Below are 17,472 nucleotides of genomic sequence, written 5' to 3'. Positions count from 1 at the left end.
AGATGGAAGGTCTTCTCCTCCATTCTGAGGCTAGTGACAATGTGGTTGACAATCTCACTGCCAAAACAGCTCATGAGTCATGGCTTCTGGTCTTTGGGAAGGATGCACACCCTGAGAACAATTTGCGTACTCCATCTTGGTGGACCGTAAGACATTCTCGTTTTGGAGCTAAGGCTGTGGCTACTTGAACCCAGAATATAGAGGAGCTGAGTCTAGTATAAATGGCAGCCAGTGACTCTAGAGGGGACAGGGACAGGTAGAATGAACAGCAATGACAGGGCATTTGGGATGAATGGGTAGATCAACTTTTAGCTTTGAGTAGGGGTGTCAGGGTGTGGAGGGGAGAAGAGTATCATATCTCACCAATTTTCAATGTAGTGTTTTAAAAAATAATAATAAATGAAGGCTGGAGGTGACTTTTGGTGGTTTGGTTTGCCAGGAGGGGCATCATTCAATGACACTGCCCACAGCTGCAGGTCATGCACATGCTCATTTGTCGCACCCATCACATACACATACATACACACACACACACACACACACACGCACACACACAGTTCACAAACTCCACAAACATGCCACACACTCACACACATTCATTCTTCCCCACTGGAGTCAAGTTACATTCGACTGTGTTTTCCTGATCAGCTCACTAAGCTGCCCTGTTTCTGCCCAGTTCACTGCCTTTTTGTCCCTTTCCAGATGTCAGTACCCCAATATCCCCCTCCCCCCAGGCCTCCCTCACTGGGCTTCTACCAGATATAGCCTCCATCATCAGCCTCGCCCGCTTCGCCCTCCTCCTCCTCAGCTTCTTCGCCAGCCTCCTCCGTCTCTTTCTCCTCCTCATCCTCCCAGCCAACACCACTCCCAAAGTCCCCGGAAAACCCAACGATGTCATCTGTGGGGTGACAATAAAGAGAGTGGGTTAGAATTACTAATCCTGACTTCAGAAGGGAGGCCTTGGGAGCCTCCTAACCTAGAAACCCTTCCCAAGAGCGGAAGAGTCTCAGGTCTTAGTGGGAGTGAAAAACAGAGCCCCATCTTCCCTGCCAGAGCAGACTCCTCATCCCAGGACCGGCAGGCACCTCCCAGTGGGTCTCCAGACCTCCCTCACCCAGCTTACCACAGTCTGGGCTCCCATGTATCCGGGTTCCCGTCAGTTCCTGACCCATCTGGTCCACACACCAGCAGTCGCCACTGCTTTGATCACATTGCATCTTTCTGTAATAACCATCCTCATCACAACTGGGGATGAAGATGCCTAGGAAGGAGGAAGGAGAAGACATAAGTGTTGGACTGGGTACTTAGCCTCTCACAAAAGAGACTAAGTGAAGGGATCACAGCAGTGGTGGGTATAAACAGCCCCTGAGGTGAGGGTGCAGATGTAACAGGAACCATAGGGACACGTATCATATAAATCAATCAACCAACAAGCATTTATTAAGGGTCTACTGTGTGTCAGGACTTTGCTAAGCAGTGGGGCTACAGAGACAGAAGTGGAAGAGCCCCTGCCTTCAAGGAGCTTACTTCTATGAGGGTTGACCACAGGTCATATCCAAGCACATTGTTAAGATACAAATTAAGCCAAGGTAGTTTTGGGCAAGTTGGTCACTAGCAGTTGTGGGGAGATACAAAGTATTCATGGGGAAGGTAGAGGCTGAGCCAAGGCTTGAAAGCCACTAAGTGACTCTGAAGGAGAGGAAGGACATTCCAAAGCCTGGGAGATGGCACCTTATGTGGGAAGAACAACATGGAAGCCAGTTTGTCTGGCCTGCAGAGTACAGGAATGAGGCTAGAAAGGTGGCTTGAGGCCAAGTTGTAAAAGGTTGACTTAACAGTCAAATGAAATTCCTATTTCACCTTAGGGCCATAGCTTAGGGAGCTATACTGGGGTTTCTCCCAGCACTCAGCACAGCCAATCTAGATGACCAACCTTCCTTAAGGCTTACAAGACAGTAGTAATGAGACTAATCTTTCTAAAACATGGAGCCACGAGTCCAGAGGCCTGGGTTTGAGTTCTGGCCTTCCACCAATTGGCTGGACAATTTGGGACAAAGCACTTTCTCTCTTTTCTCTTCTGTAGAAAGCTAGAGTTGAATTAAATCAAGAGTCCTTCCTTCACCTAGGATCCTGGAACATTTTTTAAAAAATATTTTGATGACACAAATTTAATGTATTTGGCATCCTTTGCAATCCTGTGTGTTGTCTTGTACACATTTAAGAACGTTGTTCTGAGAAGGGGTCTGTGGGCCCAGAAGTTGGCGGCACCAGGAAGGTTAAAAACCCCTAGTATAGATGATTTATCCTCCTAACAGACTCTGATTTTGTGGTCTAAATCTCCTCACTCCTTGAGTCTCAGTTTCTTCAGGGTCAACACTTGCAAACAAAGTCTACATTTATACATGGCTTTAAGCTGGGCAAGTCCTTTAGATACCTACTGCCATTTCATGACATGTAAGGGAGGCACTGTGTGATGATTAAAAAGGTTGGAGAGAGGTCGTTTCTGGGTAATTCAATCATTGTATTAATAAGGCCAGCAGGTTATTAATAAAAGGATGGTCATTTGGCGCCTCTCTCTCAGACCTACGACAATCATGGTGGCAGGCTCAAAGCTTCAATGGTCTTTTGGAAGAGGAATGAATGGCAGTCAACTCTGGTTAACACAATGGGAGGCAGGCTGTATTAAGACTAGGGGCTGAGAGTGGTATCATGTCACCCTTGGACAGAGAAACTATCTCTATACCCAGACCCCTCCATCTTTGGGCTCTCTATCGTGCTTTACCCAACCCTGAGCAGGAGGCAATGGTGGTCATTATCAGCAATGCCTTTCAAGAGGCTGAACTTTTAAAATCAGGACTTTAGAAGGACAGAACTCTGGATCTCCCCAAATATTCGTTATTAATAATCACTTCTCTCAATTGTGATCCTCATTTTGCTGAGGAGGAAACTTGAGTCTCAAGTTGATGAAATGACTTGCCCAGCTTCACAAAGCTAGTCAGTATCAGGTAGGATTTGAACTCAGGTGGTCCTGACTCTCTCCACCACCTCATACCTCACAGAATTGTGAGAAGGGGACTTTACGAGCCTAAAGTACTATAAAAATGTAATCACACCCTCAATTTGCCCATTTCACAGGGGAGTAAACTGAGGTTGAGGTTAGGTGATTCACTCAGCATCACACTCTCAGGTCACATTTGAACTCAGATCCAACACTATCCCAGTGCCACCAGCTGCTTTAGAGAAAGGCCCATTGCCCACCTAGCCAAGTCCAAACTCCTCTAGAACGCTCCTACCTGATTCAGCCTAATCTCTTACAACTTTCCAATGTGAACCTCTGACCATCCCCTGCATGTTCTGACCCACTTCTCTCTTTGCTATTGTTTCTCTTGCTTAGAACATCCTTTCTGCTCTCCCACGTTCCCCTCCTGCCCCTATAGCAGCTAAAGAGCACAGTGGATAGAGTGCTGGGCTTGGAGTCAGGAAGACCCTGAGTTCAAATCCAGCTTCCGCCACTTCCTAGCTGTGTGACCTTGGGCAAGTCACTTAACCTGTCTGTCTCAGTTTCCTCAATTGTAAAATGGGGATCATGGCCTCACAGAGTTGTTGTAAGGATCAAATGAAATAATACTTATAACATGCTCAGCACAGCTCCTGGCACATGGCGGGCACTTAAGCAATGCTTATTCCTTTCCCTTTCCCTATTCAAATCCCACTCACCCTTCCAAGCCTGGCTCAAGTCTTCCACCAAGTCAGCTCCAATCCTAGTGCACACTAACCTGCCACTTTGATGAGCTCCTACTGCACTTTTGTTGTTAAGTCATTTCAGACTATCCATGATCCCATGTGAGGTTTTCTTGGCAAAGGTACTGGAGTGGTTTTCCATTTCCTTCTCCGGTTCATTTTACAGATGGGGAAACTGAGGCACATAGGGTTAAGTGACTTGCCCAGGGTCACGCTGCTAGTGTCTGAGGTCAAATTTGAACTCAGGTCTTTCTGACTCCCAGCCCAACACTATGTTGTCACCCAGCTGCCTCCTACTGCACTTAGCAGCATTTAATTCATTATTAGGCATCTCATTTAGATTAGAAACTCACTGAAGGCAGAGAATGACCACATCTTATATGTTTCCTATTTATCCCCAGAGAATCTTAGCCAGGGTTAGACATTCCGCATGTGGTCAATGCTCTTTAATCGGATGGGGCGACATTTCTTCCCACAGAAGAAAAGCAAAGGAAGGATTTCCTTTCTCCAGGCTCCCCAGACCAAAGCTCTCCCTGAGTGACTAGGGCCATAAGTCTCCTTCAGAGAAGTCTCCTTCCTGCCAAGTGCTCACCTGGTTTCTTTTTAGCTGCCTCCTGGATCTGAATCCTCTCCAGTTCAGCCAGGCAAGGCGGTTCTGAAGAGGACACAGAACATATCAACTAATCAATCAACAAACAATTTTAAAGCACCTACTGTGTGCTTTGGCACTATAAGGTATGGAAGCTGTCCCAAAGGTATGGCGATGGGGAGGGGGAGGAGAGCACCCTATAAAAAGTGGGATGTTGTTATCACTGGTCATAAAACCAAATAAACAATCTGCTTCTGGGGATAATAACAGCTAACGTTTTTACAGCACTTACTAGGAGCCAGACATTGAGTTAAGTGCTTTAACAAATATTTTCTCATTTGAGACTCACAACAGGATCAGGTAAAGGTAAGCGATGTTACTATCCTCATTTTACCATTGAGGAAACTAAGGCAAACAGGGTTAAGTGACTTGTCCAGAGACACACAGTCAGTAAGTGTCTGAGGCCAAATTTGAAATCAGGTCTTCCTGACTTCAGGCCCAGCACTCTGTCTTCTGAGACCCCTATAATTAGGAAAGACCGCTGGTTTCATTTATCTGACCCACGGGAATGTCTGAAAGGGAGAACGATTGCAATTGACTGAGGTGGCAAATGTTTTGTCTTTACAGCATTTGCAAGGTGAGTCAGGTAAGTGGCCAAGTAGACGGGCCTGCAGTTTCCAGAGCCCCTTGACTTCTGGTGGCCCCTTTCCCTGCTCCCACCCTCAGGGCCAGGGCTCCCCAAGGACGAGCCTCTGAAGGTAAAGGGCCACGCACTCTCTCTCCAGAAGCAGAAACACCACTCGGCAGTAGAAACGCGGCCATCTTTGTACGTGTCACAGGAGTTGAAGAAGGGACGGATGCAGATCTCATACTTGTCGAGGTTGATGGCCGCGAGCTCAGACTGGTCCAGGAACAAATCATTGCTGGTGTCTAACTTGGAGAACATCCAACCAATGGAGTCTTTACAGCTGGCCCCCAGGCTCTTGTCCAGCCCTGGGGAGAAAAGGGATGCTGTGGTTGGCCCCTCAAGCCACCTGCTGACTCTATCCCCACTCATACCCCTCCACGTGCCCTCTCCATCCTCCTCTCAGACCCCCCAGGCTTACTAAATGTCTCCCACCCTCTCCCATTTACCTCTGCTGGGAACAGCTTAAACACAATGTCTGGGAATCCTCGTGGACTCCAGGAGGCTTACTTCATCTACCAACCTACCTCCAGAATGCAGTACTCCTAACTCAGACAAAACCCACATGGTTCTCTTGTTTTTCAAGAAATCAAAACAACTGTTTATGTTTCAGGTTTGCAAAGCACTTTTTACATGTGCTCTTTTGATCTTCACAACAACTCTGGGAGACAGATGCTGTTATTATGCACGTTTTACAGATGAGCAAACTAAGGGTCAGAAAGGTTAGCGAAATATAATAATATCTAGTATTTAGGTTGTTATGCAGTCGTGTCTGACTCTTCATGACCCCACTTGGGGTTTTCTTGGCAGAGATACTGGAGAGGTTTGCCATTTTCTTCTCCAGTTCATTTTGCAGAGGAAAAAATTGAGGCAAACAGGGTTAAGTGACTAGTCCAGGGTCACACAGCTAGTAAGTGTCTGGCCACATTTGAGTTCAGGAAGGTGAGTCTTCCTGATTCCAAGCGCAGTGCACTACCTAGGCAACTTTATTATATGCCAGGTGCTGTGCAAAGCACTTTACAAATATGATGACAACTGATCCTAACAACAAACTCTGGGAAGTAGCTGCTGCTATTATCCCCATTTTACAGATGAGCAAACTGAGGGTTAGAGGGGCTAAGTGACATGTCCAGGGTAGTACAACTGGTAAGTATGTGAGGCAGGATTCAAGCCCACGTTGTTCTGACTAAATTCAGCAAACCCTGAAGAAAATGCTCTCTCCTTGATCACCTGTTTCATTGTTCAATTCTCCCCACACTTAGGTTGCCTCCCTCCAGCCACAGCTGAAAGTTCCTTCCTTTTATTCCTGGATTTGGATTCTTCTCTAGGGGCTTGAAATGGGAGCGCCCCCAGGCAGCAGGAGAAATGGAGGTGAAGCCTCCTCTCCCAGCCCCTACACAAGGACGATGCCCTCATGGTTTCCTCCTTTTGCCCTCCCATTCCCATCCCCCTCCTGCCCAGGCCCAGCCTGGCTCAGTCCATACCGCCTGCAGGGTTGGCTCCAGTGCTGGCAGTGCCATTCTGTTTGGAGTTCTCATGAAGGAGCTGAAACCAGTCCCGCAGCCGGTCCCCCAGATCTGCCAGATCCTGCCCAGTACAGGTTTCTGTGGCCAGCACAATGTGTGTAGAAGCAGAGGGTGGGGAATTGGAAGGGAGGTCAATGGACATTCTCTTAACATGGGCTCCCTGCCCCGAGACCCAAAAGGATAAGGATAATAATTACGGATAAAGGGGAGCACTGATGGGGAGCACAGCCAGGAAGTGGGATGGTCAGATCTCCCCCCACAGACATCCCCTCCACCTCCACTTTCTTGCCCGCCCCACCTCCCCCGCCTCTTCCCTCAAACTCCACCCATCACCAGTCCTATACCCCCCAAAAACTCTCTCTCCTTCCTGGTATTAAAAAAAATTCAGGATTTAATCAAATTCAGGAGTTTAGCCTTCAAACCCTCTACAATTGTGTTCATCAGCTACTCCTTTCAAGACACCCAGAAAAACAATTGCAGAAGACCTGAAGGTAAGCTTTAATTCTGTGTTACTGCCAGCCCACCTGAGCCTGGGGCTCCTCAGACTTCCCAAATCCCTCACCCAGAGCCATAAGTGAGAATCTTAGCCTTGGGGCACATTCATTTGGTAAGAGGGTAGTGAAACTGAAGACCTGGGAAACTCCAAGGTCAGACTGTCTCTGGGGGTCTTGCAGGGTTGGAACTCTTTGACAGGATAATCAGACAGTCTAGCTAGCAAGAAGAATGTTACAGGGTGACCTTGGGGAGGTGACCAAGGGGCAAGTAGTGGCTGGGTTTCTCCTATGCCCAACCCCTCAGGTCACAGCCCTGAGACAAAGCACCTGTTGCCTAGTGCTGGTTATAGCTCTGCCCTCACCTCCCTTCTCCCTGGTTTCATTGCTCATCTACCCTTCTGCTTCCTTCAACTTCTCATCTCCTTCCCTTTGTTCTGCCGGTCATGAATCCTTCCCACTCCAACCAAGGCTCAAAGAGTCCTCCACTTACGGGAGTGGGGAATGTGGATACTGTCTCTATCTCTAGGATGAGACTGAGTCCTATGGAAGCAGAAACTGTCTCCTCTCTCAGGGAAGAGGCCAGATCCTGAGGACAGTGTACAATGTCCCTGACCTCAGGGGAAATGCTGAACTCTGGAGAGGATGGACGCTATTGTTGTCAGAGAGTAGACTGGGCCCCAGGTGGAAGGTGCTTCAGCAGCTCTTACCTTGTTTAGTATCTGTGGTGGAGGCTGGGGCTTGCTCCGTGGGGCAAGGACACTGACCCTCACACTTCACTGTCAGCTGCTTGCTGGTCAAGCAGGCCTGCTGCTCCAGTTTACACTGTAGAGAAGGGAAGAGCCAGACAGCTACCCACTGAGCCTGGGATCCCATCCCTCCTACTCTGAGCATCCTTGGACAAGATAGTGCCCAAGCCTGTCATTTCAACCACATACATCCAAATAGGAAGAGAGCATTCCCAAAACAGCAACAGGAGATTTGTCATTAGTGGGTGAGCCATCCACACCCTCCCAATTTGTCTAAGGAGGAGTAACAGGTTGGTCAGGGGGAGCGGGACAAGTCTGTGGCTGGGGAATAAACAAAATTAACCAGGCCACATAGGCATCCTGTGTGGACTGGGGTCCATTAGTACCAGACTCTAACATGGCTTGCTAGTCACAAACCAAACTGTCTACTTTTTCCTCCTGTCCTGAGAACATACATATACATATAAGATATGTGTGTACATGTATGTACATGTGTGCATGTAATATATAGCTATCTACATACATATGACATACCTATATATATACATGCATATTTATACCAATTTATACATATACATTGGTATACATGTACACACACAATAGAGGCAAGGTGATTTAGAGAGGAGAACACACTAGCAGCTTGGGGAAGAAGATTAGACAAGGTAAAAGGTGGCATCAAACTGAGTCTCTAAGAGGTGGGGGTGAGCAGGTACATTCATTCCCTAGCTGTGGGGGATGGCCACAATGAAGGCACAAAGATGAGAGATAAAGTATATGATGCATAATTAACAGCAAAAAAAAAAACAACCCAGCCATTCTGGACGGATGATAGAGTGCACAGAAGGGAGTAATACATAATAAAGCTGAAAAGGTAGGTTGGCATCATGGTGTGCAGTGCTTTAGATCCAAACAGAAGGCTTCATATTGGATCTTAGAGGTAACAAAGAATCATAGGAGTTTACTGAAGAAGAAAATGATATGATCAGACTTGTATTTAAGGAAAACAAGTCTAACTGCTAGATGGAAGACAGATTAGGAAGGGGACAAACTTGAAACAAGGAAACCAGTTAGAAAGGCTATTGTAGCCCATTTACTAGTGACATGATGATTTACTTAGAAAACTCTGGAGAATCAGTAAAGAAACTAATTGAAATAGCTAATAGCTTCAGCAAAGGAGCAAGATTAAAAAAAATAATAAACCCACCAAAAAAATCAATATCATTTCTATTTAATAATAACAGAATCCAGAAGGTACTAATAGAAAGGGAAGTTCTATTCAAAATAACTACAAAATTCATAAAAGTCTACCAAAGCACACTTAATATTTATAGAAATGTGATTACAAAATTTTCCTTTAAAAATAAAGTATAACTTAAATAATTGGGAAGATATTAGTGTTCATGGTTGAGCCATTGCAATATAATAAAAATAGCAACACTACCTGGATTTTAGTGCCAGACCAATTATACAAATAAGGAAATACTTTAGAGAGATAGACAAAATAGCAAAACTGATTTGGAAGAAGAAAAGATCTAGAATGTCAAGGGAAATCCCAAAAAAGTAAGAACAGAAGGGGAAATAGTATTTCTATACCTCAAACAATATCCATAATTATCAGAACAATTTTATACTCGTTAGAAAATAGAAAGGTAGTCCAGAGGAAGAGGTCATGAGAGCTTGAACAAGGTTGTCAGCTGCATGGACTGAAAGGTGTTGTGGAGGTAGAAATGACAAGATTTGGACACTGGGATTCGTTTGAGATATGTTGTATTTTAAATACTGACAAGAGATCCAAATGTCCAACTGGCAGTGGAGGATGCAAAAAGGACACTCAGGAGAGTGAGAGTCATTCCTAATGAGGATAAGTGAGCTCATAGTAGCTGATGAGGTCACCAAATGAAACTCAAGTCAGAGCTGGGGCACACCCATTCTTAGGGGGCATGGTGTGGATGAAAATATAGGAGATAAGAGAGAAAAAGGAAAGGGGAGGAAAAGGAGATAATACTGTCTCATATGCAGAAGACAATCCTCTGCCCCCTTCTCTGAGCTTGGTCTTATCATTCCTATTTCTGTTGAGTGCAGCCATGATATTTCTAATACCTAGGTTCAAAACCTTCAAGTCATCCTTGATTCCTTCTTCTTCCTCAATCATCCATATTTGATAAGTTGCCAAGTCTTATCACTTCTACGTCTAAGGCATCTCTTAAACCTATCTCTCTTATCCATTCACACAGCCATTCCCCTAGTTCAGGACCACTTCAACAGCATCCTAATCAGCTTCCCAGCTTCAACCAGGAAAAATATGGTTCCTTCAGTTGTGCAGTTTAAAGTCTGATGGGGGATATGAAAGTTAGACAAGTAAATCTATTACAAAATAAGATAAAATCAAAGGGCTACGTAATGCTGAAAGGAATCTGACTAGGAGATCAAGGAAGGCTTCCTGAAGGAAGCACCATTGGACTTGAACTTTAGAGAATGGGATGGATTAGACAGGGCATTCCATACATATGGGCAAACATAGGCAAAATCAGAAATACAAGAGTACAGCATACATTCAGGGGACAGAGAGGAATTAAGTTTCACTAAATCATAAAGTAAGCAACAGAGGTCAGATAAGGCTGGAAAATTGATGCCAGCTTGTGGATGACCTTGAATACCAATCTCAGAACTGTAAACTTCCATCACTCAGAGGTATGGCTGACACCATGCACAGACAACCATAGAGAGGCTGTGTGGTCTAATGCCAGGCTGAAGGTAGGGATACCTGAGGTCAGACTCTGCTATGGCCACCCCAAGTGACTGTCCATATCTAAGAGGCACAGCATCCCAGAGAAGGAATGGGTGGATGGTCAATGAAAGCACCCTGGGGAGTTGGGCCCCCAAGTTCAACATCAGAAACAGAAGATGGAGAATCTCTGCTTCTCCTAGACTTAACCACCCCACCACTGCCATTGAAGACCACTGGTGTCCTCACCACAGAGTTGTAAGTATGTCCATCAGAACCACACACAGAGGCAAGCTGGGTCATGTGACATGGCTTACAAAAGCCTTCTTTGTTTTCATGGAGTTTCAAGGCAGGCTGCTTGATCCTATAGGATAAAAAGGGAGGGGAACAAGAATTAGAGAAATCGGGAGAAGGAAGGAGAAAGGAAAACAGGAAACGGGGTGTAATTTGTGGCTAATTGTTGCTGTTTTCAGGCATGTCTGACTCTTTGTGACTCCATTGGGGTGTCCTTGGCTAAGATACTGAAGTGGTTGGCCATTTCCTCCTCCAGCTCATTTTGTAGATGAGGAAACTGAGACAAACAGGGTTAAGGGACTTGTCCAGGGTCACAAAACTAGTAAGCTTCTGAAGTCAGATTTGAACTCGGAAAGATGAGTCTTCCTGACTTCAGGCCTGGCACTGTGGGCACTCTGGTGCCTCCTAGCTGCCTTGTTGGTAGTTAGTAGAATAACAAAATGGACATGGGAAAAGCAGACTAAAAGGTAAATAAAAAGAGAAAAGAAAAGAAGTGTTGAGCGACAGGAGAGATGATTAAGGAACACAGAAGGGGACCCAAAGAGGAAGCATAGGGCAGGATGTCTGAAGAACCATCTGATGTGGATTTTTTTTAATCAGGGGTATCTAATCACATACATTCGTCCTCTTTCCTCTCTCCTAGGACCACAGAATTTCAGAATCTTAGGAAATCTCAGCAGCCAACCAACCTAACCCACACCCAAAATTAGATTCCTTTATATCAGACCCAATCTTTGTGTAAAAACCTCCACCAAGGCCGAGGAACCCTCCCAAAGCAGCTCCCTAAACCTGTTCTTCTCCCACAATGACTTCCTACCCAGGGACTTTTCTGGGAGAAAGGCCCCAAGTGTACAAATGATCTGAAACTCATCTTTCCTACCTGTGCTCTAGCTTCTTCCGGCTGATACACATGGCTCTCTGGTAGCCCTGAGCGATGCACACCTTGTGTCGGCTGCATTTCACCTTCTGGCAGGGGTCCTTGGTGGTGTCCAGAGCTGGCAAGACACAGGATTGGGAAAGAAATTATCTTGGGAGTCCACAGGAAAGAACCCAAAGAACCTTGACTTCCAAAGACACTACTTGGTCATCCTATCCCTCTGGTACCAAGCGCTCTAGATGCTGGTAACTCCTGTCATCTCCCTTTCCCAGACTGAGATCCCTGAGGAGCCTTCAGGTCAGAGCCTGGGACTCCCCAGCTTATCCTCGACTCAGATTGGTATCACATACCCTTTTCCTCATCCACTAGCAACTATTTACCTTCATCTCCTTGCTGACTGTCCTCCCAGCTCTTGATGTAGTCATCCTAGGAAGGAGGAGAGGGGAAGGGGGAAGGAGGAATTGATCAGAGAAATGAAATATTGAAATCCTAGAAAAGTGGATGGTCAAACTCAATGCTGAGGGTGGACAAATTCAGATTTAGAGAATGGAAAGGCTTGGGGGTAAAGGAAAAGAAGGGGAGGGAAACAGAAGAAGCAAAAGGAACGGGGTGCTTCCCTGTGCAATTATTCCCCATTCAAACTTTGCCTCTTCCTTACCAAAGAGACCTCCATCTTACTTGAATTTTTTTTAGTTCTTCCCCTATTCACTTACCCCATTTCCAATCTTCGTCAAGTACCCTTGTATATCTGTACTTTACCTTCATAATCTCCTTGAACTCTATCCACAGAGCCCTTCAATTTGCTGCCCTTGGTGCATGCACACACGCACGCATGCATGCACACATACACATACATACACACATACCATGCACGCACACACACACTGGGCCCTTGGGCCCTGTTGGGAAAAGAGAACTGAGCAGGGAGAACAAGGGAAGAGGAGGGGGTATCCAATACCAGAGAAATGAAAGTCACTGGAGACTCAACCAGTACTCACCTCTACCTCCTGGTCTTTCAGAGGACAGTAGGCCACAGAACATGGGGCAAAAGAAAAAAAAAAAAGAGAAAAATCTAAGAGTGAGGTCCACCCCAGAGAGGGTGATTGATAGAATCAAATAGCCATCCCATATTTTATTGGCTACAGTGCTAGACTTGGAGCCAGGAAGACCTGAGTTCAAATCCAGTCTCAAGCAATTACTAGTTGTATGACCCTGAGTAAGTCATCTAACCTCTCTATGCTTCAGTTCCTTCATCTGTAAAATCAAGGGATCAATGGCTTCTAAGACCCTTTCCAGCTCGAAATTTACGGTCCTGTAATCCTTAACTGACAAGGCAGCAGTCCATTTCCCAGGGCTGGGAAAGGTAACATATGCATTCCAGTCTTCTTTCCCTGCCTCACTTGCATTTACAAAGCGAGGCGCCCATCAGAGACAAACAACAGCTGATTACAATAGCTCTCTGATTTCAAGGTAGGGAATTGGGCCAAGTAAAAGACTCCAGCTAGAAACCAAAGCTAGAAGAGAGTCTAGGGATGCCTGGGGCTTCAGGGTGGTCTAATAAGTATTCTTAATTCTCTGGCCCTGGAGTAAATTAAGGGACATTATCCTCATCATCAACACCATCTGAGAGGTTTCCCCAAGGGGAAGTAACATCGCCTGGACTGCCTAGGGCAAGAGAAATGGCACCTTCTCACTTACTGTCTCAGGAACAGCACTGGCAATAACCTCCATCCCAGCCCTGTCACTTTCCCCATCATCTTTCCACAAGGGCTTTCCCCTTTTCCTTCACTTCCTTTGCCTGGAACTAATCCTGACTGCTAGGATTTGAGTGAAAGGAAAGGGCCCTTTCCTTAAGGTGAACCACTGAATTAAGAAAACACAAATGAAATAATTACTGAAACAAGTTAGACTTTCTCAGTCAAGCAGGTGGCAGAGGACTGTTCCTTTCCTTGATGCTTAGCCTCCTCTTAGCCACTGTGGTCCAGCTCTATCCAGTGACAAGACCACAGAAGCAAAAAATACCATTTCTGGAAGATATCTTTGAGATCTAATCCAATCCTTCATTTTACAAAGGAGGAGGCTTAGACCCAGAGGAGTTGAGGGACTTGCCCATGGTTATACCATCAAATGCTGAGGTTCAAAGCCAAGATCCTTAGCCCAGTGGTCTTTCCAATGCAGCATACTACTTCCAAAACAGTGAGAGAGGGAAATGAGCAACGGAAAATGCACATTAGATAAAGAGACTCTGGAAAACTGCTGTGTGCTCTTGCCCCAGGGGGCTATCCTGTGCCAGCTGATCCCCCAGCTGCTCTCTCCCACACTAGCCCCCTGGCATAGGACTTCAACTCCTTCCACTACCCTTGCCATCACCAGGCCCAGCCTCTGAGGGGACTGAGTCACCCATGGAAAATTGACAAACGGCTCCCAGAGAGACCTTATTGTTGCGACTCATGATTCCCTGACAGGTGGTGGGAGGGCTGCCAGGCAGGGATTGTCTGGGGCCAGAGGCTTGCTGCATTGAGGAGCCAGCTGCCAGCTACAGTCTTTGGGCTAAGATCCAGTAGGGACTAAGAGGAACTGACGCAGCAAGGACTAGAAGAAGGTTAGGTGGGTGTGAGAATTCTCTTTCCTTCCTTCATCACCCCTACCTATGCATCTGCTTTGTAAGAGAAAATTAGCAAAACTACACTAGAAGTGCCCTAGCAAGGGCAAAGTTCACAGATGACCAGTCATGGAGTTGACTTGGACTAGCTGACTCCTGGATCCCTTCAAACATGAGATTCAAGTAGAAGATGATACTTGAACTGAGAAGATTTCAGTACTAATTCAGGAGATACTGTTCTAAGTCTCTGAAGACTTAGAACCCACTAAGCCTTACAACTTTGGGTGGTAGGAGGGTATGACAGTCTAGACAGCAAGAGAGGGAAGAGACCTGAAGAGAAGCAAGGAAAGGAAGAAGAGATGAGAAGAGGTATGGCCTCTTCTTATGCAAGGGGCTCTGTCCTTCTTTCCTCTTATCATCTTCACTCTTGGAAGTAGTGATTACTGCAAAGCCTCTGTGCTCTAAGTCTGGAGTAAAGCAGGTGCTTGAGGTTGGGTCTGGGAATGAAGTGGAATAGAAATGCATTTATTAAGCACTTACTAGGTACCAATGATCACTGTGCTAAGCACTGAGGATAAAAATGTAAGATCATGAGTCTCTGCTCTCAAGGAACTTACTTTCTAGTTGGGGAAATAATGTGTAAATAGGCAAATCTGTACCTACTAAGAAGCTGCCTGGTTACCAGGTGTAGAGAAAAGCAAGATGTCAGTCAACAAGTATTTATTAAGCTGTGCCAGGAACAGTGATAAGCAATGGGGATTCAAATAAAGGCAAAAAAAAAAAAACCCCACAAAAAAACAAAAAAAAACCCCCAACAATCCCTGCCCTCAAAGACCTTAAATTCTAATAAGGAGACACAATATAAACAAAATAAGTGTGTATATAGAGAGAGTGGATGGATGGTAACCATAAAGGGGAAGGGTCTGGAAGGTGACTAATACAAGGCCTCCAAGTGACCTGGGTTGGGTTGGTGCTTATTAAAAACTACTGATCATCACTGGACAGCAATGATCCCCTGGCTGTCCTTCGTACCTCCAATAATAATAACAACAATGGACATTTCTAGAGTATTTTCAAGTTTGATACACACACATTTATGTCTCATACACTATTGCAAGGTAAGTGCTATTATTATCCCCATTTCACAGATGTTGAAACTCTAGTGAAGAGAGGGTGAGCCACTTGTCCAGGATCATACACCTCATGTCAGAGGGAGAATTTAAATCCAAATTCTCTTGACTCTAGGCCACTTGATGATCTGAGGTGAGAGTGGAGGGCTCCCATAGGTTCAAAGGAACTAGGGTTTCTGCTCTGTACTCCACCCCTCACCCTGGATCAGGGTCTCTACAGATAGGGAGTAAACAAGGGCATGACATATAGGAGCCATAAAATGCATGGAGACTCTTTAATAGAACCATATATTGTTCAAGCTGGAGAAACTCTTAAAGATCGAGTCCAATTCGCTTCATTACTTTTCAATATAAATGAACAGTGTTAAGTTTTGTTTGGGCAGAGGCTATTCAATATTGTCTTTGAATTCCCAGTACCTAACATACCACCTGGCCGATAGAAGAAGATCCAAAAATTCTCCTTGAACTCAACTGAATCATGATATGTGCAGGTGCATGCCTGACTTTAGGAAAGGCTCAAAACCTCTGGCAGTGGACAGAAACATACAGGGTATCCTACTTTCCCTGCTCACCTCGTAAGTGCTTTGTCCCAACTCTGCTGTGGACTTTTCCTTTCAGGCTTTCTATGGCCTTGTCCCCAAGTCACCCCCAGATGCCTCAATCTCCAATAGAGACATTAGGGGAACTCAGTACAAAGTAAGTTATTGATGGTCAATACTAAACAGCAGGGAGGATGAATTCTCTCAGGAAGTCCTGCCAGGAAATTCAGATGGGAAATTCATGAATGACTGTGAAGGCAGGCAGGTGCATGAGAATAGACTTTTCATCAAAAGCCCTAGACTATTCCCTTCTGCCAAGCGCCTGGGGATAAGAAGAGTCCTCTGACCATCCCAGAAGAGGAAGGGGAAACTGACTCATTCCCAACAATCAATCCACAAATGTTTATTTAGAGCATATTATTTGTACTTTAAATAAACTATGCTCTCCCCACACCTCAGGACCCTGGCTTCTATAAGGCTGTGTCATCAGAGTAGATGTTGGAAAAGTTTCAAGTATGGATCCAATGACAGTTTGTATATCTCTTGCCTCAGGACTAGCCTCACTAAATTTGGAGAAACTCATCACCAGGTTGGCAACTCTCAAAGACCATTTATGAAATTACCTGTAGAGGGTTTGTCATGTACAAAGATAGAGGGACTACCCATACTGAAGAAATCACAGATTCTTAGGTATAGAAGTACTATATATACTTTTGTTAAGGCACACCCTAGGGATAGCTGAGATACAAAGTAAAAATCAGGCAAAGGGCTTAAATCTAAGTGAAAAGATTTCTGTTTGGCAGTTAGTGGGGTGGGGCTGGGCAAGAAGGAAGCTTGAAGCTTTGGGAAACCTTCATTCTGGGAATAAAGGGAGAGAATGGCCCCAGGGAGATGAGGTCGATTCTACTTCTGGGAGAAAAGAACAAAAATACTGGAATCAGAAGTGAGGGTGTGGAATGAGTCGTCACAGTGATAGCAAAAGAAAAAACAGCTTCCTGGGAAGGAGGAAATTTCTTTGAAAAGCTGGTGGGCTTGCCAGGTTGGGACTAGCTGACAGTGAAGACTGAAATAAGTATAGAAGATTAAAGTAGAACATCAGGCCAGATTAGGGGCTAGTCCTCCAATATATGGGAGACCAGAGAGGCCAGATTTAAGTGCCATTAGCGCAAGGATTACATATCAGCCCCATAACTCACTTCTATACCTTTTTAGTCACATACTGGACTTGTCCCATTTATGAACCAAAAGGAAAGATTCATTAGCAAGTGTGAATAATGCCACTGGAATGTGCTTATTTATATCACCAAAGTGGGCTCATTAACATTTGTGAAAAATGACCAAATAATGACACCAGAGCGTGTTAAGGAATCAGGAGAATCAGGAGACTGCAGTCCCACTCCCAGCTCTGCCACTCAGCAGGCCCCTTTGTTTCTCCAGTTTCCTCATCCAAAAAAATGATATATTTGTACTAAGTGATCTCCAAGGTCACTTTCATATAGCTCAAAAATATTCTGCTTCTGATTT

At 45.3% G+C, this 17,472-nt stretch overlaps 1 protein-coding gene across 1 annotated transcript in view; it reads right to left on the bottom strand.

The window, feature by feature from the left end:
* Window positions 1-492: 492 nt before the first annotated feature.
* The window catches only part of SPOCK2 (SPARC (osteonectin), cwcv and kazal like domains proteoglycan 2), a 30,249-nt gene continuing 13,269 nt past the window's right edge, over window positions 493-17,472 (bottom strand). The window contains exons 2-10 of the mRNA XM_072628229.1: window positions 12,058-12,103; window positions 11,681-11,795; window positions 10,756-10,870; window positions 7,743-7,857; window positions 6,500-6,619; window positions 5,105-5,323; window positions 4,334-4,396; window positions 1,124-1,261; window positions 493-898 (exon numbers count right to left, since the gene is read on the bottom strand). Of these exons, the coding sequence (XP_072484330.1) occupies window positions 753-898; window positions 1,124-1,261; window positions 4,334-4,396; window positions 5,105-5,323; window positions 6,500-6,619; window positions 7,743-7,857; window positions 10,756-10,870; window positions 11,681-11,795; window positions 12,058-12,103 (1,077 nt within the window). The 3' untranslated portion in view covers window positions 493-752. The remainder of the gene's footprint in view (window positions 899-1,123; window positions 1,262-4,333; window positions 4,397-5,104; window positions 5,324-6,499; window positions 6,620-7,742; window positions 7,858-10,755; window positions 10,871-11,680; window positions 11,796-12,057; window positions 12,104-17,472) is intronic.

The sequence above is a fragment of the Notamacropus eugenii genome, chromosome 1 (genome assembly GCF_028372415.1).
Source record: "Notamacropus eugenii isolate mMacEug1 chromosome 1, mMacEug1.pri_v2, whole genome shotgun sequence".
In the NCBI taxonomy this organism is placed as follows: domain Eukaryota; kingdom Metazoa; phylum Chordata; class Mammalia; order Diprotodontia; family Macropodidae; genus Notamacropus; species Notamacropus eugenii.
Note: the sequence above shows the minus strand (reverse complement) of the source record. Positions and strands in the feature narration are given on the sequence as shown.